The 23,157-nt window shown below is 49.7% G+C and overlaps 1 protein-coding gene across 2 annotated transcripts in view; it reads right to left on the reverse strand.

The window, feature by feature from the left end:
- The window catches only part of RNF31 (ring finger protein 31), a 954,370-nt gene that overhangs the window by 375,426 nt on the left and 555,787 nt on the right, over positions 1–23,157 (reverse strand). For both annotated transcript variants that reach the window (XM_085641869.1, XM_085641861.1), the window contains exons 12-14: positions 14,471–14,653; positions 10,898–11,104; positions 10,563–10,736 (exon numbers count right to left, since the gene is read on the reverse strand). In XM_085641869.1, coding sequence (XP_085497995.1) covers positions 10,563–10,736; positions 10,898–11,104; positions 14,471–14,653 — 564 coding nt within the window. The remainder of the gene's footprint in view (positions 1–10,562; positions 10,737–10,897; positions 11,105–14,470; positions 14,654–23,157) is intronic.

A 23,157-nucleotide genomic window follows, 5' to 3' on the forward strand; every position in this document is an offset into this window, starting at 1 on the left:
GGCAAGGCCCGAAGGGCCAATGATCAAGAGCATCGATCCGACAGGCAATAGTTTTCAGATTTCGAAATGCAAAGGCGGGAATGCGTTCAATAATAATACTGACGAGGGGAAGGGTGAATTACGAACCGTAAGGAGTGCAAAACGGTCTTAAACCGCAGCACAGTAACACATGTCCAAACCAAATGGTGGAAAGAAAACCATTTAATAATGAGTCGATGCCCATGCGCATTATTACCAAGCGGAAGAGTCACTTTACTTCGTGACTCGAAAGACTTCTTCGAAGAAAAACAAATTGCACACATCTGGGTGGCGGCGGCGGCCAGCTCCTGTACCGTACAACCTGTGTGCGCACTGCCTGTCAGATTATGACTGGTTTTGTCACTGGCGGGCAGTACTTTAGCGGTCCCAAAGAAAACAAGTTACTTACCTGTAACTGTAGTTCTCCAGTATTGGAGCTTTCAAAGATTCACATGCCTGAATCATTCTCCGTCGTCGAGACGTGAGTCTCCGGTACATAAAAAAGCAATGCTTAGTAGCATAGCAAACTGAAAAGAGGCCTAGGCCCATTTCCCCTTTGCAACCCATAACCCTTGTTATATAAAAAAGGACCAAACTTGTCTCTGATCCAATCAGAGCCTCTAACCCTCTAGAACACTCATGAGAGAACCTCTTGCCCCTCAGATTTTCGTGCACTTGTGCCATAACACCTTTTGTGCTAAATCCGAGGTGAGCCTCTCAGGGGAGGAGGGTGGGTTGCATGTCAATCTATGAAAGCTCCAATACTGGAGAAGGAATATGCTACTTACCAGTATGCATCTGTTCTTGGCATGTAGAGCTGCAGATCTACACACTTTTGCATAGATCGCCATCTGGTGTTGGGCCCGGATGTTTGCAGTTTGTTTTTCCTCTTGGAAAGTCTTTGGAAGTCACAAGGTCGGTGACTTCTCCTTTGGATGGTATTCCGCATGGGCTTCGGTTCCATCCTCAGATTGTTTTTCGCAAGCAGGGAAATATGGAGCGTAGTAATAACAGTGAAGAAACCCATGTGTGTATCTAAATAAGATAAACTGGAACAGATACAGGTAGCCGGGGAGACAGGTGGGCGTGTGTAGATCTGCAGCTCTACATGCCAAGAACAGATGCATACTGGTAAGTAGCATATTCCGTTCGAGGCATATGAGCTGCAGATTACACACTTTTGCATAGCCTATATAGCAGTTCTCAACCTTAGCGGCGACCACCGGTATCTGTTGCAGTGGTTTGAAATAATGTTTTGAGTACAGCCTGGCCCACACTAGCTTGTTGCTTAGTTTGCACATCTACACAATAGTGTTTAGTGAAAGTGTGCGGTGTTGACCATGTAGCTGCTTTGCAGATATCATCTAATGGGATGTTCCCTAAAAATGCCATGGAAGCCCCTATCTTTCGTGTATAATGGGCTTTTGGGGGAACGGATAGCGTTCGTTTTTCTTTGTGGTAGCAAATCTGAATGCATTTTACAATCCACCTAGCTATCCCTGATTTTGAGATGGGATTGCCCTTATGTGGTGGAGAGAAAGAGACAAACAGTTGTTTGGTCTTGCGGAAAGATTGTGTTCTCTCGATGTAGTAGAGTAAGGCTCGTTTGACATCTAGTGTGTGCAGAGCCCTTTCTGCAACGGTCTGTGGTTGCGAGAAAAATACTGGTAGTTCTACAGACTGGTTTAGGTGAAAAGGGGAAATGACTTTAGGTAGGAATTTTGGGTTGGTACGGAGAACAACCTTGTTATGGTGCATTTGAAGAAAAGGTTCTTGTATGGTAAGTGCTTGTATCTCACTGACCCTTCTAAGGGAAGTGATGGCTACAAGGAAAGCTGTTTTCCATGTTAGGAATTGTAGTTCGCATTTGTGTAGAGGTTCGAAGGGAGGCCCCATTAGCCTTGTGAGAACAATATTTAAGTTCCACACAGGTGAGGGTGGTACTCTGGGGGGAATTATTCTTTTTAGGCCTTCCATGAAGGCTTTAATGGCAGATACTCTAAAGAGTAAATGATGTTGCCTGTTTTGTAAGTAAGCTGCAATTGCTGCGAGGTGTAGTCAAATGGACGTATAGGCTAGATTACACCTTTGTAGGTGGAGTAAGTAGCCTATGATGTGTTGAATGGACACGTCCAGGGGATTGATGGTGTTGTTATGGCAATAAACAACAAATCGTTTCCACTTGGCAGCGTAGCACGCTCTAGTGGTAGGTCGTCTAGCTTCTCTGATGACGTTCATACAGTCAGGGGGAAGATTTAGGTACCCAAATTCTAGGATTTCAGGAGCCAGATCGCAAGGTTGAGCTGAGCTGGGTCCGGGTGTCTGATCTCTTCATGGTTCTGGGTTAGGAGGCATGGTGAGAGGTGTAGTTTTTGGTGTGGTACTACAGAGAGTTCCACGGTTGTCTGGCTCACGTTGCAGCTACTAGGATTAGTGTGAGGGAGTGTTGTTGTAGTTTGCGCACCACTAATGGAATGAGTGGGAGAGACGGAAAAGCGTACGCAAATTTGCCTGAACAGTTCATCCATATCGCATTTCCTTTGGACAATGGGTGTGGGTATCTGGCGGCGAAGCTTGGGCATTTTGTGTTTTCGTGGGTGGCAAAGAGGTCTATCTGTGGATGCCCCCACATTTGAAAGAACGGAAGAAGAACCTGTGGGTGAAGTTCCCACTCGTGGATTTGCTGTGTCTGTCTGCTGAGCAGATCTGCTACGGTGTTTTGGACTCCTGAGACATGTTGAGCTAGGAGAAAGATTTTGTGGGGAATTGCCCATCTCCATATGCTCTGTGCTAATTGAGAGAGCTATGGAGAGTGTGTGCCGCCTTGTTTTTGTATATAATACATGGCTGTCATGTTGTCTGTGCGAATGAGGACTGCCTTGCCTGAAATCTGTATTTGAAAAGATTTTAGGGCTAAAAAGATTGCTAGTAACTTCAGATGGTTGATATGGAGTAACTTTTGTTGAGGCGTCCATGTGCCCTGCACGGTGAGATGTAATAGGTGAGCTCCCCAGCCGGAGAGCGATGCGTCCGTTGTTAGTATTATCTGGGGAACCGGGTCCAGGAACGGTCGACCTTTGGAAAGGTTTGTGGTGTTCCACCACTGCAGAGAGCGATGGGTGCGACCGTCTACCAACACCAGATCTGTCAGTTGACCTTGGGCCTGGTTCCACTGGTGCATTAAGCACTCTTGGAGGGGACGCATCTGGAGTCTTGCGTGGGGCACTATGAAAATGCAAGAGGCCATCATCGCTATTAGTTGCATGAACACTCGTGCTGGAAGGGAGTGTTGAGGCATGAATTTTTGTCGCAAAGCCTGAATGCTTGCAATCCTGGCCGGATTGGGGTAGGCTATCGCTTTTGAGGTGTCTATGGTGACACCGAGGTATTGTTTTATGTGGCATGGTTGTAGCTGTGACTTTTGGTGGTTCACCGTGAAGCCTAGTTGGTGAAGTAGTTCGAGTGTGGTGGAGGTGTGTTGTACACACTGATTGTATGAAGTGGCTTTTATCAGCCAATCGTCTAGGTATGGGAAGACGTGAATGTGCTGTCTTCTCAAGTGTGCCGCCACCACTGCCAGGCACTTGGTGAATACCCGTGGTGCTGTTGTGACTCCGAACTGGAGCACTTTGAATTGGTAGTGTTGTCCGTCCACTACAAATCTGAGGTACTTTCTGTGAGCGTGGTGCACTGGAATGTGGAAGTATGCGTCTTTCAAGTCCAGAGTGGTGAGGAAGTCGTTTTGGGAGAGGAGCGGAAGTACTTGCTGAAGCGTCACCATATGAAAATGGTCTGAGTGTATGTATATGTTTAGGGGCCGGAGATCTAGAATATAGGGAGTAGACCCCCATATTTTGTTGATTGACAGGAACGTGTTCTATTGCCTGTTTTTGTAGGAGGGAGATTATCTCGTGCTTTAGTAATTTTGAATGTTCTTGTGACATTGGGCGTTGCCTGGGTGGAATGTTTGGGAGGGTAGATGTTAGTTCTAGGCAGTAGCCTGACCGAATTATTTGGGTCACCCATTTGTCTGAGGTGATGGTCTCCCAGACATGAAGGAAATGTTGGAGTCTGCCCCCGACCGGAGTGGAATGGTCTGGGGGGAGCGGGGGGAAGTCATTGGGTAGGAGGTGTTTTGCCTCTGCCCTTGTTGTTGTTAACACTGTAGCCACCTCTTTGGTAACCTTTTGTAAAGGTGATCTGAGTAGGGGATTTGTATGATGTGGACGCTGTGTCTGAGGAGTAGCCTCTGGATGTACTCCGAAAGGAGTAGCGGCGAAAGGAGCGTCTGGGCGGGTGAGACTGTAAGGCCCCCATGGATTTTGCGGTATCCGTGTCTTTTTTCATTTTTTCTAAGGCCTCATCCACCTTTGGCCCAAATAGATGTTCCTGGTCAAAGGGATGGTTAAGGATGGAGGCTTGTACTTCTGGTTTAAAACCGGATACCCTTAACCAAGCATGGCGACGGAGAAGGACACTGGTGTTGATGGCCCTGGAGGCTGTGTCTGCTGCATCTACGGCACAACGTATGGAGGTTTTCGTGATTGTTTTACCCTCTTGAAGTAACTCGTTGGCCCTAGCTTTATATTTTTCAGGGAGATGGTGCATTATGCTTTCTAATTCGTCATAATGAGCCCTGTCATATCTGGCCAGTAGTGCCTGAGTGTTTGCTATACGCCATATGTTGGCCGCCTGGGATGCTGTGCGTTTGCCTGATGCATCTAGTAGTTTTGATTCCTTGTCAGGTGGTGGTGCATCACCTGACGCTTGTGAATTTGCCCTTTTACGTGCCGTAGATACTACTAAAGAATCTAGTGGCGCTGGTCCTTTGATGTAGGAGGGATCTGAGGGAGCAGGTTTGTATTTTTTTCAATACATGGGTTAATGACCCTGGCTCTAACTGGGTCCTTAAAAACTTCTGCCGCATGCTTTACCACCCCTTTGAGCATGGGCAGTATGGAGGTAGACCTATGTGAGGTATCAAATGTGTCTAGGAGGAAATCTTCCTCCACGGGGTCGGTATGCAAGTCCAGCCCGTGATAATGTGCTGCCCTTTGCAGAAGATGGTTGAACCCTAATGAATCTTCTGGTGCAGATGGTCTAGAAGGGTAAAGATCGTCTTGTGGGACGTTGGGGATATCTGGAATATTGTAATTGTCCCATGGATCTGGGGATCCTGTAGGGGTGGGGTCCTGTGGCGTATCCCCTATATCATGATATGGGTCCCCCTGACCATCATCGTCTGGAGACGGGGTCGGAGAACGATGAGGTGGGGGTGGAGAGGGTGGAGGTGGGGAAGGAGGAGGGGGAACGGAAGGTATTCTGAACGGAGAGGTAGCAGAGTCCTTCCTCTTTGGAGGTGGAGGCGGAGCAGGCTTCTCCAAATGTCTCTTTTTGGTAGAGAGTGTCAAATGTCCAGTTTTCGGATCCTTGGTGAGAGTTTTTTGCAAGGGATCCGGTGTAAATAGCTCTGGTGAGGTTATTTGGTCCGTCGGCACCGAAGGCGTCGGGGCCGATGTCTTTTTAGGTTTTTCTGTGCCGGTTTGTTGCTTAGAACCCGGCTTGGGACCCTCCAGTCTCTTGGTCGGCGCCGAGATGTGCTTCGGCTTGGAAGTGTCGGTGCCGGTGGCCTTGTGTGGTTTGGTCGGTACCGAAGATGGCGTCGGTACCGAAGAGCTGGGTTTCGACCCCGAGGGCTTTGGTGCAGAGCTCGATGTCGAGGTGGAGGCACGTTTCTTTTTCGGTGCCGAAGTGTGTTTCTCAGCACCGCTGGTAGGCTGGCTCGAGCCCGAGCCGCCGGAAGGCTTACTTGGCTTCTTCACCGGGCCCGAAGGTGGGGTGTGTGAAGCAGTGTCTCTGGTCTTGCTTAGGCCCGGCGGCGAAGGCATGACCGAAGCCTTTTTGGGTGTCGGCGCAGGTGTGGGGGGCGGGCGGGGGGGGTAGATTGGTACTCACGACCCTCTGCACCGGAGTGATGTCTTCCACATCTGACTCGTCGGCCTTGGAAGCGCTGACGAGGTCCTCTTCGGTGCGATGATGTTCCGGATCGTCGATGTCGTCTCCGAAGATGTCGACTGGAATGGAGGTCGAGGAGTGTGCCATGTTCCTTCTGGCTCTTCGGTCCCAAATAGTGTTTTTGGATCGGAACGACTTACAGGCCGGACTTACAGGCCGGACAGTCTCGAGCCTCGTGTTCAGGGGAGAGGCAGAGGTTGAATACCTCATGAAGATCGGTGTGGGGAAATTTGGAGCCACATTGAGGGCACTTTTTAAATGGAGTTCTTTCCATGAGCCGGGACCGGAGCTTGGGTAGGTCCGAAGGCCGCCGTCGACGACTGGAACCGAAGGTTTGTGCCGATGAGAAGGTGCGTTGATTGAAGAGATCGCGATCGAAACAATACAGAGAATTGGGGTGAGGATTGTGCGTCGATCGTCTAACTGGAAGCTGTTCGGAACCGGAGCGCGAAGATTACATCCGAGCCCGATGGCGGAAAAAAACAATCTGAGGATGGAGCCGAAGCCCATGCGCAATACCATCCAATGGAGGAGTCACCGACCTCGTGACTTCCAAAGATTTTCCAAGAGGAAAAACAAACCGCAAACATCCGGGCCCAACACCAGATGGCGTCTATGCAAAAGTGTCTAATCTGCAGCTCATATGCCTCAAACCTACAGTTACAGGTAACTTGTTTTCTTACTCCAGTATTGGAGCTTTCATAGATTCACATGCCTGAATCAGAATAGCGAGCAGTAAATCATAGTACATTTTTTGTTACCCAAGACCTGGAACAAGGAAACATATGTAGTGTGATAAAAGCGGTCTTCCTATACCAATACACACAGAAAAAAAATGCTGCAATTTGCATATAATATAACAAACAACAATAAAATGTGACCAATAAAGGAAGGAGGGATGGGAAAGAGGGCTCACCGTTACTGGATAAAGTTCCTCAGCACCGCTTCTCCCACCGCCACATCTCTTCCTGTGGCTGCATCCAAGCAGTAATGCCTGGTGAAGGTGTGCGTACTTGTCCAGGTTGCTGCAGTGCAGATATCCTGGATCGGCACTCCCGCAAACAAAGCAGTGGAGGTGGACACCGCTCTTGTCGTATGGGCACGGACTCGTGCATTCAGAGGTCGTCTAGCTGCCTGATGACAAATACTCTATTTGCACTGGAAATCCATCCGGCAATTCCCCTTTTTGATATAGGGAAACCCTTCCTGGGTGCGCTGAAGGCGACAAAAAGTTGTGAAGACTTGCAGAAAGGTCTAGTCTTTTGCAAATAGAACTTTAGACAGCGTTGGACATCCAGCGAGTGGAGAGCTCTTTCCGCCGCTGTTGTTGGTTGTGGAAAACACCGTTTGAGAATTAGTGGCTCATTTAAATGAAAATCAGTTGGTACTTTTGGAATGAATTTTGGATTAGTCCTGAGCATCATTCTGTCCTCTTTTAATTGTAAGAAAGGGTCTTGGATCGTGAGAGCCTGTATTTCCCCCACTCTCCTGGCTGAAGTGAGTGCGATGAGAAGCGCAACGTTCCACAACAGGAATTTAAGATCTGCCCTGTGAATTGGCTGTTTCATTTATTTGGAAAGAACAATGTTCAATTGACAGAGAGGTGGTGGAGGCTTTACTAGATGAAAAACCCGAAACAATCCCTTCATGAATTGTTTGATGACACTTGCGGACCACAGAGATGGTCCCCAGGAAGTCCTTCTGTAGCGTGATATTGTGGCTAGATGTACGTTTATAGATGCATGAGCCAAACCAGACTTTGCCAAAAGCAAAATGTATGGAATAATCTCATGCAGTGCCGAGTTCAGAGGATGAATGTTACATCTTTTGCACCATAAGCAGAATCTCTTCCACTTCATCCTTTACGTTCTGTTCGTACTATCCGCTCTGGCTCTCGATAGGATCTCTCTGCACTCCGCTGAGATATTTAGATGCTGAAATTCGCAGTGTTCAGGAGCTCTGTGTCTAGTATCGCTCCCAAGAAGGTGATGTTTCGTGTCGGCTGAAGAGATGGTTTTCCTTTGTTTAAAGTCAGACCTAACCTGGCAAACAGCTCCACGCAAGCCGTGGTTGACGACCGGGCTGATGCTGCTGATGGCGCTTTGACCAACCAGTCGTCGAGGTAAGGAAATACTTGGTGTTTCTGTTTCCTTAGAACAGCTGCCACTGGGACCAGGCATGTCGTAAAAATTCTCGGGGCTGACTTTAGGCCGAAAGGCAGTACCTTGAATTGGTAATGCTCTCCGGCCACCATGAACCGAAGATACTGCCTGTGGGAAGGATGGATGGGGATGTGAAAGTACGCATCCTGTAGGTCCAATGTGGTCATACGGTCTCCTGGGTCTAAGAGCAGCAGAATATCTTGGACGGAAACCATTCTGAAAGATTGTTTCCTGAGATAGGTGTTTAGGGACCTGAGGTCCAAAATAGGACGCTATTGGAGAACGTTTATCTGAACTAGAAAAAAACGGGAATAAAATCCCCTTCCTCTCTGGGGAGTTCGGTGCCGGTTCTATTGCTCTCTTTCAGAGCATTGTCCGAATCTTCCGACGCATCTGATGTAAGTGTTTGACCTCTTGATGTTTCGGCGGTGTACAAGGGGGCGTTTCCAGAAGTTCTAGAGTGTGTCCGAATTGTATTATGTCGAGGACCCATTGGTCGGAAGTTATTTGCTGCCAATTTTGAAGATGATAAGCAATTTTTTCACCTAGGGGAACATGTGACGCAAGAGGAATAGGTGTAGCCGGAGTCAGAAAGATGTCATTGTCGTTGGGTGTTGTCCTTCCCCGGACGACCTCCTCGACATCTAGGAGTAGATTTTGTGTAACCACCTGTTTGTCGTTGTGAATACTGCGGACGGTAGGGCTGAGATGAGGTGGAGTAAGAAGTGTACCTACCTTGTTGGTAACCTCCTCTATAGGAGGATTGGCCCCTACCTCTAGAGCCTCGAAAAGGAACCTTCCCATATTGCAGCCTTCCCAGTGATTTTGCGGTGTCGGTATCTTTTTTGATACTCTGCAGAGCCTCGTTGATGTGTTTTCCGAACAAACCCTTTCCATTGAAGGGAAGGTCCAAGATTTTATTCTGGACTTCAGGCCTAAACGCTGTTGCTCTCAGCCATCCTTGCCGTCGTAAGACTGCTGGTCCTCCCAAAGATCTGAAGGCCGTGGTCGCAATGTCCATTGCGTAATCTATGACTTCAGCCGAAGTCCTTTCTCCTTCTTGGAGGATCTTTTTGGCCTTCTGTCTATCAGCTTCTGGAATGCTGTCTATGTAAGGCGAGAGGTCAAACACATTTGCCAATCATACCTACCCAGAATGGCCAGGGCATTCGCCGCCTTAACTAGAAGGGCAGACATGGAAGAAAATCTCTTCCCCGCATTGTCCAAGCGCCTACCCTCTCTGTCGGGAGGTGTTGTCATCGGAGCTGATGGATTCCTCGATTTCTGCTGAGCGGCCTGGGTTATAACTGAGTCCAAAAAGCAAAAACTAATATAGCACACCCATAATCCATGTATAGAGGTCCTGCTTAATAACCAGTAATGGGGACCATTCATCGTTTGGAGGCAAATAAGCAATTTCACAACTCATGAAGTCATATATGGCAATCCAAGATTCAACAAGATATGATGAAAAGTCCACGTGATGTCAGTAGGAGACGTTCTTTTGATTTCTTTAAGAAAACAATATCCAAGATAGAACACAGCCAACACGTGTTTCGTCAGTACTTGTCAGTACTAAAGACTTTCTCAAGGCTATCGAATAATAGTATAAATATTGGAGTCTGATGAGTAGTTCTGAAGAATAAGTGCAAGTAAAGCACAAAGTCCATACCATGTAAATGACTAAAGTCAGGGTAATCTTCTATGTCGGACAAATGAAGTGACCAAAAGTAAGGTCAGAGAATAGACATCACGATCATTGTGCATCCAAATCTTTACCTTACCGGTGAGCGTTAGCATGCGCGGTGACTTCGAGGACTCCTTGTAATTTTGAAAGATTTGGATGCATCATGATCGTCAAAAACCCACTAATTTTCACATGCAAGCAGACTGTACTTAGTGACTGAAATGTTATTTAAAAATGAGTGGCTCTTCTGGTCTTTTAAGGAGGGATCATATATAACTAGAGTTAATGTTGTGTCTTTTAGTCCATACTTTTCCAATACTTGCAATAACATTTGTAATGGCTGACTAATTTCTAATCAGAGGGGCTGGAAAATTAGGGTAAAGAATAGCTATTTGAACATCATTTGTAGATTATTAGGAAGGTATTTCATTTTGGACCTCATCAAACCTCTTCTCCAACGAATACATTAATACCCAACGTAACCTATACTAACTCTGGGTAGACAGTTACATGAAAAAAGAACAAGTAACCTCTTATGAAGTGGCTTCCGACCCTCATCTGTTTTTCACATCATGCCTCGCCATTCGCATAAGGGTAGCCCTAGGTGAAATAGTAGATAAGTAGTTGCCCCTTGGATTCCATAATATCTCAACACCCCTGCCCTTGCAATCCATACTCACCAGAATATCCAGCGTGGAAAAATAGCTGAGCAGTTCACCCTCATCATTGATTTCAGGCTCTGAACATTCAGGACACACCATATCCTTGATGTGTTTCTCCTTCACAGCAATCGTGAAATGTAACTTGAAACAGTCTGGGCAGATCGTGCACTCGCATGACGTCAGGGACTGCATCTGAAACAAGAGGCAGTATTCTACATGGTAGTCCAGCAGTGTGCTTGATCACACATTGAGACAGTGGCATGCATACAAAATTGTGTAGAGGCATGCACATTTGTACAGTGATGGCCATGGTCACTCAGTGGTGTGCATAGTTGAAACTGCTTCATGCTTACCTTGCTCCTTGGCAACTCGTCATAGCATACAGCACACTGTTGAGTCAACATTCTCTTGATAAACTCCTTATCGTGGGATTGTTGCACGGCCTCTACAATATCCTGAAGCTCACACCGGCGTTCTGGCTCCTGCATAAGGTGGACCACCAGTTCAGCCCGGCCCCAGCTGGGCAAGGAGAACACAGCCAGGATCCGACGCACTAGGCTCTGCAAATAAAGAGTCCCATCACTTACAATGCGAGGAGCATGGGTCGAGTGTAAGGGGGAGAAAAGCTACATAAGGACAGAAGAGAAGGGGGGAGAGCATGAGACTGCTAAAGAGTGTGAAGAATGGGGAGAGACATTAAAAGAGTGGGAGATGTGTCAGAAGAGCAATGAAGGCAAGATTAAGTGGAGAGAGGTGTAAATGCAGGAGTGTCACATGGATTGGAAAAAAGGAATGAATGAGTGACAGCTAGTCAGTGCGTCTTGGCGCTCTGTATAGAAGTACACATGAGGAGAGGCAGAGTCCCAAAAGCTTAAAAAGATACGTATTCAGAGCCTTCTTGAAGGGTGCTTCCTCGGTTATTAATCTCAGGGGATAGGCAGCTCGTTCCACATGCATGCTGCTCTGACCATGAAGGAGGACCCACTTCTCTGCTGTTTTTGGAAATGGGGGATTGTTAACAGGCCAGCACTACTGGAGCACAGCTGTCTTTCTGGTCTGTACTCCCTGATCCTCTCATTAAAGCAAGAGGGACCGCTGTTGTAAAGGGCTTGGTGGGCCAGGGTGTTAAACATTATGTACTTGCGCACTGGAAGCCAATGAAGCTTCTCACGGAAATGATATACTGAGGCACATTTAGGTAGCCTATTGATGAGGTGCACTGCCATGTTCTGTATCACTTGTGGACTCTGGACTAAGTAGTCAGGATGACCCAGATACAGAACACTGACATAATCCAATCTGGACAAGATCAGTGCCCTGACTGCCGTTACTTGAGACTCATGGGGGAGAAGGTACAGGAATTTCATGAGAATATGGAGAATCCAGAGACATGATCTAACCACCACCGAAACCTGGGCCTTGAAGGAGAGCTGCGAGTCAAACATCACACCTAGGTTCCTAGCAACGTCTGTGGGAGCGGGAGGGGGAAGGGCGGAAGGGCAACCTCACTGGCCAAGCTCCTGACCACCCTGAAATAAGATTAAACCCAAACAATTGGATCTCAGTTTTGGAAATCGGATGAGCTAAGAGTCCAAGGAAATGGGAAGAGACAAAAATAAGCTAGTTCAGGCTTCGAGGGTATCTCGCCAGAAAAGGGAGTAGATTTCAGGCTTGCGAGAGGGGAGTTGCCTGGAGAATAAACAATATAATGAGGAAATCAGTGGGCATGGGAGAAGAGAGAACGGGAGCATATAGAGTCAGCAGACATAGGTTTTGGGAGACCACAAAAGAGAGTTGACAGATATGTGGAAGGGAGTAAGAGTGAAAGAAAAAAGGCAATAAGGCAGCAAAGGGTTAGTAGAAAGCAGATCAGTGGAAGAGTGCAGGCGAATGAAAATGTGAAGAGGGTGGGAAAAGACAAAGGACTAAAGAGGAAAGACTGAGAATAAGATACTGTAGGTGAGGGAAAAGAGGGAGCATACTATGAAGGAAAGTTGGAAAAAGAGAAGAGTCTTGTCCGTGAGAAGTGAGAGTCAGAAGGCAAATGCGGAGAATGGGGAAAGAATGCAGGTGAGAGGGTAGTGTGTGAATCCACGATAAATAACTCTGGAGAACAGCAGTGAAAGGTAATTAACTTGTTCTATGCCAGCACTGGATCCATCATAGATTCAAGTGCTTGAATCAATCTATTGAGCAGCTGCTTCACTTTAGTGGAGCAATGTATTAAGTGGAAAGTTCTTGCAGTAGTGTAATCCTCTCACTTATTATCCTAAGGTGCTTAACCTACCACCCTCCATCAGCCAGTGCATTTGTATCCCTAAAATTGTAGGAGCCACAAGCTGCCTTACCTTCATATTACTTGTCCCAGGGATCTTAAGGGAGAGGAGGCACAGCCTTGTTAGACATTCATGAATGCAAGTAGAAATGGAGGCAATGTCTCTGAAGGTTATCCTCTATGCGCAGGATGAAGGAAGTCTGCAGGCACCTGGATTGATGCAGTTGCCTATATCGTGGACACAGTGAATAAGGTTTCTTAATGCTCATAATAAGTATTCCCTTACCCTTCATCATACCTGGAACTCTCCCCTTGGATTCTTCTGTGTTATACAATGTAAGATGGATACCAACCGTTTCCTGGTTTTAAACTGGGCAAAAATGCTTTTCCATAAGGATCCCTTTGATTTTTTCCTCATCTAATATCTGCTTTGGGAGTGCAGGTGGCACTTCATGAGTAAGAGATGAGGAGTAGGGGTGGCTTATATATTAGAGGCCATGAATCCCAAGCTGGTGATTCGAGTATGGTCAATGTGTCCATAGCCGTAACTTCTGTTGACAAAATGTTTTCTGAGGTAGTCAATGAGACATGTGATGCAAGGGTTTAGTCGATTGGGGGGGGGGGGGGGGGGGGGGGGGAACTTTCATCCAGTAGCAGGAATCTGCCTCAATGAGGAGGATCTTATCAACAAAGGTTATCTTGTTTACAGTGGAAGTGCCATTCATGGTGAAACCAATAACAAGGACCTCATTGCTGAAAGAAATTAGTTTGGTCTTGGAGGAAAATGTGCACATCAGTGAAGAAGTACTCCATGATGACTTTTGGCAGCCAAATAGTAGGTCATTGATGTGAGAGCACTAATCATTGGCGAGCAACGAAGAGGTTTGAGGAAGCAAGTAAAAGTGTGTGCCTCTTCAGCAGAGCTCCGAAGCTCTGGAGGTTGGGAGAGCATAATGTAGATAGAACATTCAGAGTCAATGACGGGCTTTTCAACTTTTTACCCCCTTGCTTAAATGTGCTCTACAGTCATGAGTTTTGTTAGGAAGAGCTGAAGGGGAGCAAGCAAAATAGTTCCCTCCCCTTAAGGGAGGGCATCCATTAAAGCTGCAACTAGAGCAGGTCATAAACAATGCTTTTTACTTGTTGCCATAATTTTCATCCATGTTCAGAGTAAAGGATAAAGATTCGCCTTTTCTCTCTGCTGCACCAAAGGCCCAGCCAGGAGGTCACAAAAAGCCATGCAGCTGCAGGCAAGACTAGTTACCGAAAGTCGTAAAAACCACAGGAGGAAAAGGGTCTAAAATGAATATAACTTTTTGCAGATTTTGTAGTACGACAGACTGATGCGGAGAGGGACAGCAGGTATGAAATACTAAAAAAGGGGCAAGACAAGAAACAAAATAGCTGTAGCAGACAGAATGTGTGGTGGCATGGAGTAGGGGAACGTGTGACAGAGGAAATTAAATGGACATAGTCAAAGAGAGGAGTGAGGGGAAAGAGGCTGGTGGTCAGTGAGAGGGAGACAGAAAAAATAAGAAACGAAGCAGAAATAGTCTTGAGAGGGGTAATTATGTATGAAGAAGAGCAGAGTAAGAAAGCAGATCGCTTTGCAAAGTGGGCTGGGTGTTGACATCCTATCACCATGGCTAACCTGTTTATCAGTGGTGTCAAAGCATAGTTCTGGTTCTTGTTCCTTCCAGATTCGGGTGTGGAAGGGCTCAAGGAGATGGCGCTGCAGCTCTGTCACTGCACGTCCCACATCACCAGCATTGATGTACAGCGACTGCAAGATTTCGTCCTCATCTCTAAACCCTAAATCCTCAATTTCCTTGATCTAAAAGAGAAAAAAACAACTTGAGACCACCTAAAAGACATGCAGTACTTTAGGGACAGCACAGGGGTGGTGCAGTGATGAACCTCAAATGTTTCAAGAAGAGCTCAAATATACGTAATTAAAGGTAAAACAGAATCGCCATCAGGTAGCCTCAGGAACCCAGCTCCAACTGAACCGCACAAACCCTTATGTAAATACGGAGGGGATGGAAAAATGCAACATGGAATAGCAAATTCTTGTTTATTAATAAGGTTCTTTAGCTAGGATAAAAACAGTGTGATGTTCTCTGAGTGCAATGATCGCTAACATCTGTAGCTCAGTAAGGTCGACATGTTTCAGCCTCTTACAAAAGACACTCGTCAGCAGGCTTTCTTCAGGACCAAATAAATCTGTAGATTTGGTACAGATTGTGTGGGGCGTGCAGACACGTGGGTTTGCTCCCAGACGACAGACAAGACACATTTACACACACACATATATATATACATACACACACACACACACAAACGAACAAGTTACTTACCTTCGGTAACGATGTATCTGTAAGAAACATTAGTTAGTTAGATTCCTCACCTTAGAATATCCCCAGGCGTCAGACTGGATCCGGAAGATTTTTCGTCAGCAATACCCCTTGCGCGTCGCTAGGCGTCGTCTGCGGCTCCGCGTCCGTCGTCGGCGTCGTGCGCCGGAATGACGTCGTCGGAGTACTTAGACACCGCCCTCGCGCGCTGACGTCAGTTCTTGTAAAATTCTAGGGCCCTGAAAGGGATAGCCTTAACCCTAGATGTCAGTTCGCAGAACGGGGAGAATGGGTGGGTCGGTGAGGAATCTAACTAACTAATGTTTCTTACAGATACATCGTTACCGAAGGTAAGTAACTTGTTCATCTGAAAGAAACACGTTAGTTAGATTCCTCACCTTAGAATAGATACCCAAGCAATACCATCCCCGGTGGTGGGTCTGCGAACCAAGATCACACCAGAAAGTCCTGGAGGACAGAACGGCCAAAGAAGCCATCCCTCCGGACTTGGCTGTCAAGGCAATAATGCCTGACAAACGTGTGTAGCGAAGCCCACGTTGCCGCCTGACAGATGTCCTGCAAAGGGACACCCCGTCCCAAAGCAGTAGTAGCCGCTGTGGCCCGAGTAGAATGGGCGCGCAGCCCAACAGGAGGGTCCTTTTTTGCCAAGGAATAACAAATTTTGATGCACAAAACGACCCACCGAGAGATGGTCCGTTTGTGCACAGCTTTTCCCTTCTTAGCACCCACGTATCCAACGAAAAGTTGGTCGTCCACCCGGAACTGCTTTGTGCGGTCCAGATAACAGGAGAGCGCACGTTTTGGGTCCAGACGGTGGAGCCTCTCTTCCTCTTTGGAAGGATGCGGAGGCGGAAAGAAGGTGGGCAAGGTGACAGACTGCCCAAGATGAAAGGGGGTCACCACTTTCGGAAGAAAGGAGGGACGAGGCCGAAGGACAACCTTGTCCGGATGAACAGAGAGAAAAGGAGGCTTTGATGATAAAGCCTGGAGCTCACTCACCCGTCTAGCCGAGGTGATGGCTACCAGAAAAGCAGTCTTAAGCGTCAGCAGACGGAGAGGACAATTATGAAGAGGCTCAAAGGGAGCGCACATTAGAAACGTGAGAACAAGATTCAAGTCCCACTGAGGCATTACAAAAGGGACAGGAGGGAACGTGTGAGTAATGCCTTTTAGAAAGCGTGTAACTACAGGGGACTTGAAAAGAGAAGGCTGATCAGGAAGCCGCAAGAAGGCAGAGATGGCAGCAAGATAACCCTTCAAGGTGCCCAGGGCAGAGCCCTGCCGGGCCAAAGAAAGAAGAAAGAGGAGAACCTCAGAAAGAGGGGCGCAAAGGGGATCCACAGCCTTTGCTGTGCACCATGCCACAAATTTGTTCCACCGGCAGGCGTATACCGTCTTTGTGGAGGGACGCCTGGCTGCCAGAATGATATCACAGACTTCAGGAGGCAAGTCAAATGGCATCAACTGCCGCCGCTCAATCTCCACGCATGGAGGTGGAGGCTGGACAGGTTCGGGTGTAGGACCGTCCCCTGCTGCTGCGACAGAAGATCCTCCCGAAAGGGCAGACGAATCGGAGGATCGGTCAACATACTGAGTAGCTCGGGATACCAGTACCTTCGTGCCCAATCCGGAGCCACCAAGATGACTTGGGCCCGGTCGCGCTTGATCTTCTTCAGCACTCTGGGCAGAAGTGGTATAGGCGGAAAGGCGTACAACAGACCGCAACTCCACTCGTGACAAAAAGCGTCGCCGAGCGAGTGCCGCCTTGGAAATTCCAACGCGCAGAACTGCTGACATTGCGCGTTCTCTTCGGTGGCGAATAGATCTAACCAAGGCTCTCCCCACTGCTGAAAGAGACCTTGCGCCACTTCGGAGTTCAGACGCCATTCGTGATCCATCATGCACCGGCGGCTGAGTTCGTCTGCTCTGGCGTTCAGAGAGCCCGCCAGATGTTGAACCACTAGGGTGACGCCCTGGTGTTCCAGCCACGTCCAGAGGCGCAGAGCCTCCTGACAAAGGGTCCACGACCCCACTCCGCCCTGTTTGTTGCAATACCACATGGCGGTGGTGTTGTCTGTGAACACCTGCACGACACTTCCCCTGACAGAGGGAAGGAAGGCTTTCAGTGCAAGTCGGATCGCTCTCAACTCCAACAGGTTGATGTGGAGACGAGACTCCGCCGGAGACCAGAGGCCTCTGATCTCCGCCTCTACCATATGGCCACCCCATCCCAGGAGGGACGCATCCGTCACTACGACATGCTCCGGTTGGGGAAGGGAGAGGCTCTTGCCCGTGACCCAATCGCGGTCCATGAGCCACCACTGCAACTGCTGTGCAGTGCCCTCCGAGATCAAGACACGGTCAGACAGGTTGCCGTGATGCTGGGCCCACTGAAACTTCAGGTCCCACTGCAGAGCCCGCATGCGCCGCCTGGCGTGATGCACTAGTAGGATGCACTTTTCGTAACAGAAACATGGGCCACCACGGAGTCTGCCGTTGGTTTGAGTGGGGCCTGTCCTAGTGGATACAAAATCCTTCACAAGCTTCGCAGTTCGGGCAGAGGGGGAGGAGTGGGTCTGATCTTTAAGGATACTTTAGACTTCAGACCATGTCAGATTGAAGAGGTTGGGGGAATAGAAATCTTGGGTTTTTCACTTCAGGCCCCTAGCGGGAATCTACTCACGGGGATGCTCTGCTATAGACCACCGGGCGCGACCACACAATTCCACCTTCTCGCTGAAACCATCACCAATCTAAAACTTACCCACGCCAACATGGTCATTCTTGGTGACTTTAATCTCAGTGAGGACGGAGGCCTCTGCAGTCAACTGAGAGACCTCCTGTACACGTGCTCCACCTTGAATCGCCATCAATTGGTGTCCAGCCCCACCCATCAGAAGGGACGTATTCTGGATATGGTCTTTGCCAATCCAGCTACAACAAAAGTTTCTAATATAATGCCCTTGAACTGGACTGATCATTTTCTCATCCATCTAAGTATGGCGATGCCCTGCCACAAGAATCTGCCTAGCCAGCGGTACTTTCACAGGATGGACAGAGAATGGGCCAAATTGGCAAGGGTTGATTCTATAACTACATCTTTCGATGCCAATCTTTTCTCCTCCAATAAGTCCGTGGAGGATAACTACAGGTCTTTCACGGAACACATAACTAAGCTATTAGACCATTGTATCCCTATAAAACCTTTAAAGAGGGCAAGGAAAAGATCAGCGCCCTGGTACAATGAGAAGCTGCATCATCTTAGACTCTCTCGCAGACAAGCAGAGAGGAAATGGAGAAGAAATGACTCTGAAGAAGACAAAAAAGAACTAAGATTAGTACAACTGCAATATAAAACCCTCATTCTGAGATCTAAGGCAGATTTTTACGCTACCTCCATTACACAGGCTTCCAACGGGTCCAAAGCCCTCTTTAAGATCGTCCGAGACCTTTCCAACCCAGACTGCATGAATAACAGAGTCACCCCCTCGCAAACTCTGTGTAGTGAAATCGCCTCCTTTTTTCAGGAGAAGATCTCTAACATTGTGAACAATTTGCAGGACAACATCCAGGACAGTCCTGAGGAAACAATCAGCCCAGCTGACGAAGATCAAAAACTGACTGTTGTCCTGGACAGTTTTCAACTTCTCTCTCATGAAGTTTTTGACAATCTGACTGAAAGTGTGTCGTCTGGTTCTCCCCTAGATCCTCTTCCCCATAAGATATGGAAGCTTCACGGACGCAACACTTTCCCCTGGTTAAGGATGATCTGCAATCAATCCCTGATGGCTGGATCTGTTCCAGGCTGTTGGAAATTAGCAGTGGTAACCCCACTGATAAAAAAGCCGAACCTGGACCCTCTGGTGCCAGCTAACTTCAGGCCCATTTCTCTTTTGCCTTACCCGGTGAAAATACTGGAAAAGTCTGTAAGTAAGACTCTGTCTCAGTTTCTGGAGGAGAACTCTCTGCTAGACAGGGACCAGTTCGGTTTCCGTCCTGGCCACGGAACCGAAACAGCGTTAACCACCATGCTGGACCACCTTCGAATGCGTGCCGACAACGGGAATGCAATGATCCTGGTGCTTCTCGATATGTCGGCAGAATTCGATACGGTGAGCCACCCAGTCCTGTTAGAGAGGCTGAGGCAGATAGGTGTAAAGGGTAGAGCGCTGCAATGGTTTCATTCTTATCTAGAAGACAGACAGCAGGTTGTTACCCTGCCACCATTCTCCTCTAGCAGGTCTCCAGTTGCGTACGGGGTGCCGCAGGGGTCCGCAATTAGTCCCATCCTTTTTAACATCTACCTGCGGCCCCTGTTCCCGTTAATAAAATCTTTCGGAGTCAGCTTGGTGAACTACGCTGACGATACGCAACTGGCCTTCTCTTTACAAGGGGATGATGCACTATCCATGGACCGCTTCCATCAGTGCATGAACCAGACTACGAATTGGCTCAGAAGGTACTCTCTTCAGTTTAATAGCGGTAAAACTGATGGGGTCTTTTGCTCGCCATTTAGGATCCCCAAACACCTCCCTCCTGATTTCCGTCTCACACCGGAGGAAGGACCCCTCATACCAGTCAGGAAGGTTCGCAACCTTGGGGTGATCATTGATGACGACCTCCAGATGGTGTCCCAGGCAAGCAAGACTGCCAATGTCTGCTTTGCCTTGCTGCGGCTACTTCGGAGTATTTTTCCTCTGCTCCCCAGGGAGTCGCGAGCTACAGTGGTACGCAGCACGGTATTAAGCAGACTTGACTACTGCAACTCCCTTTATCTGGGGGCTCCGCAGTATATCCTCCAAGGATTGCTGAGGATTCAGTCAGCCGCAGCCAAGCTAGTGCTTGATAGGCGACGCTGCTCCTCGTCGGCCAGAGCACTAAGGGACCTACATTGGCTCCCTGTGGGGGAAAGGGTCGTTTTTATGTCCTTGTGCCTAACTTTCAGAGCAGTACATGGACTGGGCCCAGCCCCTCTACAGGATAAGTTTGCTCGCTACCTACCAAGCAGGCAACTTCGCTCTTCTACAGCTGGTCTTCTGGTGATTTCGAAATTTAATCGCACTAGTGTAGGCGGAAGATCCTTCAGCATAGTAGCATCCGGCTTGTGGAACAAGCTCCCTGTGAACCTGCGACAGTGTAAGTCCCTACTTGAATTTCGCAAGGGACTTAAGACCTGGTTATATCCTAAAGCTTAATCTAGGCAGGTTTTTTTCCTGACTCTCCCTCTGTCATCTTCTGATGCTGTCTTTAAGTCAAAAGCGCCAGGATGCCCGTAGGGCGATAGTTGCGCTATATAAGCTCCACATCAACCAATCAATCAATCAATCAATCAGGATGCAGGAGGCCATCAGCCCCAGAAGCCGCAACACTAGCCTGACCGAAACCCAGGATAGAGGCCGAAAGATGGGAATCAGGGCCTGTATATCCCGGACCCGCTGTTCCGGCGGATAGACCCGGAACTGCGCCGAATCGAGAACCGCTCCGATGAAGAGGAGCTTCTGAGAGGGACTCAGGTGTGACTTCGGCACGTTGATGGAAAACCCCAGCAAATGCAGGAGGTCCGCCGTAGTCTGGAGGTGGGAGACGACTGCCTGGGGCGAGCCCGCCTTCAACCAGTCGTCGAGATAGGGGAAGACTGGAACCTCTGATCTGCGCAGATGAGCTGCGACCACCGCCATCACTTTCGTGAACACCCGAGGGGCACTGGTAAGGCCGAAGGGGAGCACGGTGAACTGAAAGTGCTCCTGACCCACCGTGAACCGCAGGTAACGCCGGTGGGCCGGCAGGACGGGGATGTGGAAATATGCGTCCTACAAGTCCAACACTACCATCCAGTCTCCAGGGTCTAGGGCAGCTAGAACCTGAGCCAAAGTTAACATATTGAACCTTTCCTTCCGGAGGAAGGCATTGACGTTCCAGAGGTCCAAGATAGGGCGTAGGCCCCCTTTGCCCTTCTTGGGAACCAGAAAGTAGTGGGAATAACAACCACGACCTACTTCTGGGCTCGGAACGCGCTCGACGGCCCCCTTGGCCAAGAGGGCCGAAACTTCCTTGTGGAGAAGATTCAAATGATCCCCCGAGATACGGTGGTGCTGCGGTGGCATGGCTGGAGGGGTCGTCTCGAAGGGGAGAGAGTAGCCCCTTCGGACGATTTGCAGCACCCACCTGTCCGATGTGATGGACCGCCAGTGGGCGTCAGAGTTCGCCATCACCTGCTCCACTGGCGGTCCATCACATCGGACAGGTGGAATGGGCCTGAAAGCTCGGACTAGGAAGGCTTTGAGGCGGATGCTGCCAGGGTGGATGTGGGCTGACCGCGTCGTCCTCCAGAACCGCCTCGGCGGAAACCACGTCCGCGACCGCGCGCAGGTTGGTTCTGCGGCTGGTGGCTAGGCGGACGTGAGGAGGCACCCCTTCCTTGGCCACGAAAGGGGCGAAAGGCGGAAGTTTGCGACCGCGGGGCCGAGAGGCCCAAGGACTTGGCCGTAGCCCGGGAGTCCTTAAAGCGATTCAGCGCACTGTCCGCTTTCTAACCAAAAAGGCGAGTGCCATCAAAGGGCATGTCCATGAGAGTGCTCTGGACATCACCCGAAAAGGACGTGGACCGCAGCCAGGCGTGACGTCTAAGCGCCACCGTGGTACAAATCGCCCTACCCAGCGAGTCGGTAGTGTCGAGCCCACATCTAATAGCATGTCGAGCTGCATCCCTCCCATCGGCCAGAGCCTGGGTAAGTCGTGTCTGGACCTCCTCCGGACACAGGGGCAGCACGTCCTCCACCGTATCCCACAGAGAGTGGGAATAACGGTCCAAGAGACAGGCGGTGTTCAAGGACCGCAGGCCCAAACTAAGGGAGGGGAACAGCTTTTTGCCAAACTGTTCCAGTCTCTTGGAATCCCGGTCCGGCGGAGCGGTCGGGAAGGAGGATTGGGAGGTAGAAGCCTGGATAACCAGGCTCTCGGGGGTGGGGTGTTGGGACAGAAAACTGGGGTCGCCCGGAGGAGGGCGGTGGCGCCTGGCGACGTTCCTGTCCACAGGAGGAACTGTGGAGGGCTTGGACCAGGTGCCCTGCAGAACGTCAATGAGGGCCTCATTGAATTGCGGCAGAGGCTCAGTGGAGCTTGCTGCAGACTGAAGCACCTCAGTGAGGACGTTAGTCCTCACAGCCACGGCAGGCAGCTCGAGCCCAAGGGCTGCGGCCGCCTTGCGCAGCACCACAGAGAAAGCAGCACCCTCCTCCGAAGCCACAGTCGGAGGAGAGATGAATCCAGTGTCTGGCGAGGTATCCAGACCACTGGCCTCCCCCAGTTCATCTGCCCAGTCCTGTGACAGCTGAGCCTGAACGGCCATAGGATCCTCGGACCCCTCCCATTCGCCCCCGTCATCCGATTCCTGGTAAACAGGAGGAAGGATCGGAGCCGGACGATAGACATAATGTGTCTCCAGCGGCGCCGTACGCGGCGTCCATCGACGCCGTAACGGCGCCGGGTCCGGAGCGGGGCTGAACTGGGGCACGACGCCGAGCGGAGCCGGCGTCGGAGGTGGAACCGGTGTCGACGCCGGCGGACGAGGCGTGACGAGGTCGACCGGCGTCGACGGGGACTCGGGGGCGAGTCCCTCGGGCACTTGCGGCGTCGAGGCCGGAGCCGGCGACGGCGCCGGGGCCGGAGCCGCCGGCATGCAAGGTTGCCCAGTCGGGTCCGCGGGGCCCGAAGGCGCACCAGCGGGCGTCGGCGGTGGAGCCAGGTTCCTCATGGCCGAGAGGAAGGCACTGACTTCCGCCGGCGTCGCGTCAGTCCCAGGGACCGGCGGGTATGGGGACTTGCGCGGCGCCTGCGGCACCGCTGGAGCCGCGGGGGGTGGAACCACCCTGACCCTCGGCCGAGTCGCGCGAGGGGAGTCCGAAGAGCGGTGTCGCCTCTTGGACTTCTTGGAGTGCTTCGACTTACCCGAAGACTTGGAGCC

This window comes from Triturus cristatus, chromosome 1_1, assembly GCF_964204655.1.
Source record: "Triturus cristatus chromosome 1_1, aTriCri1.1, whole genome shotgun sequence".
NCBI classification, from domain to species: Eukaryota; Metazoa; Chordata; class Amphibia; order Caudata; family Salamandridae; genus Triturus; species Triturus cristatus.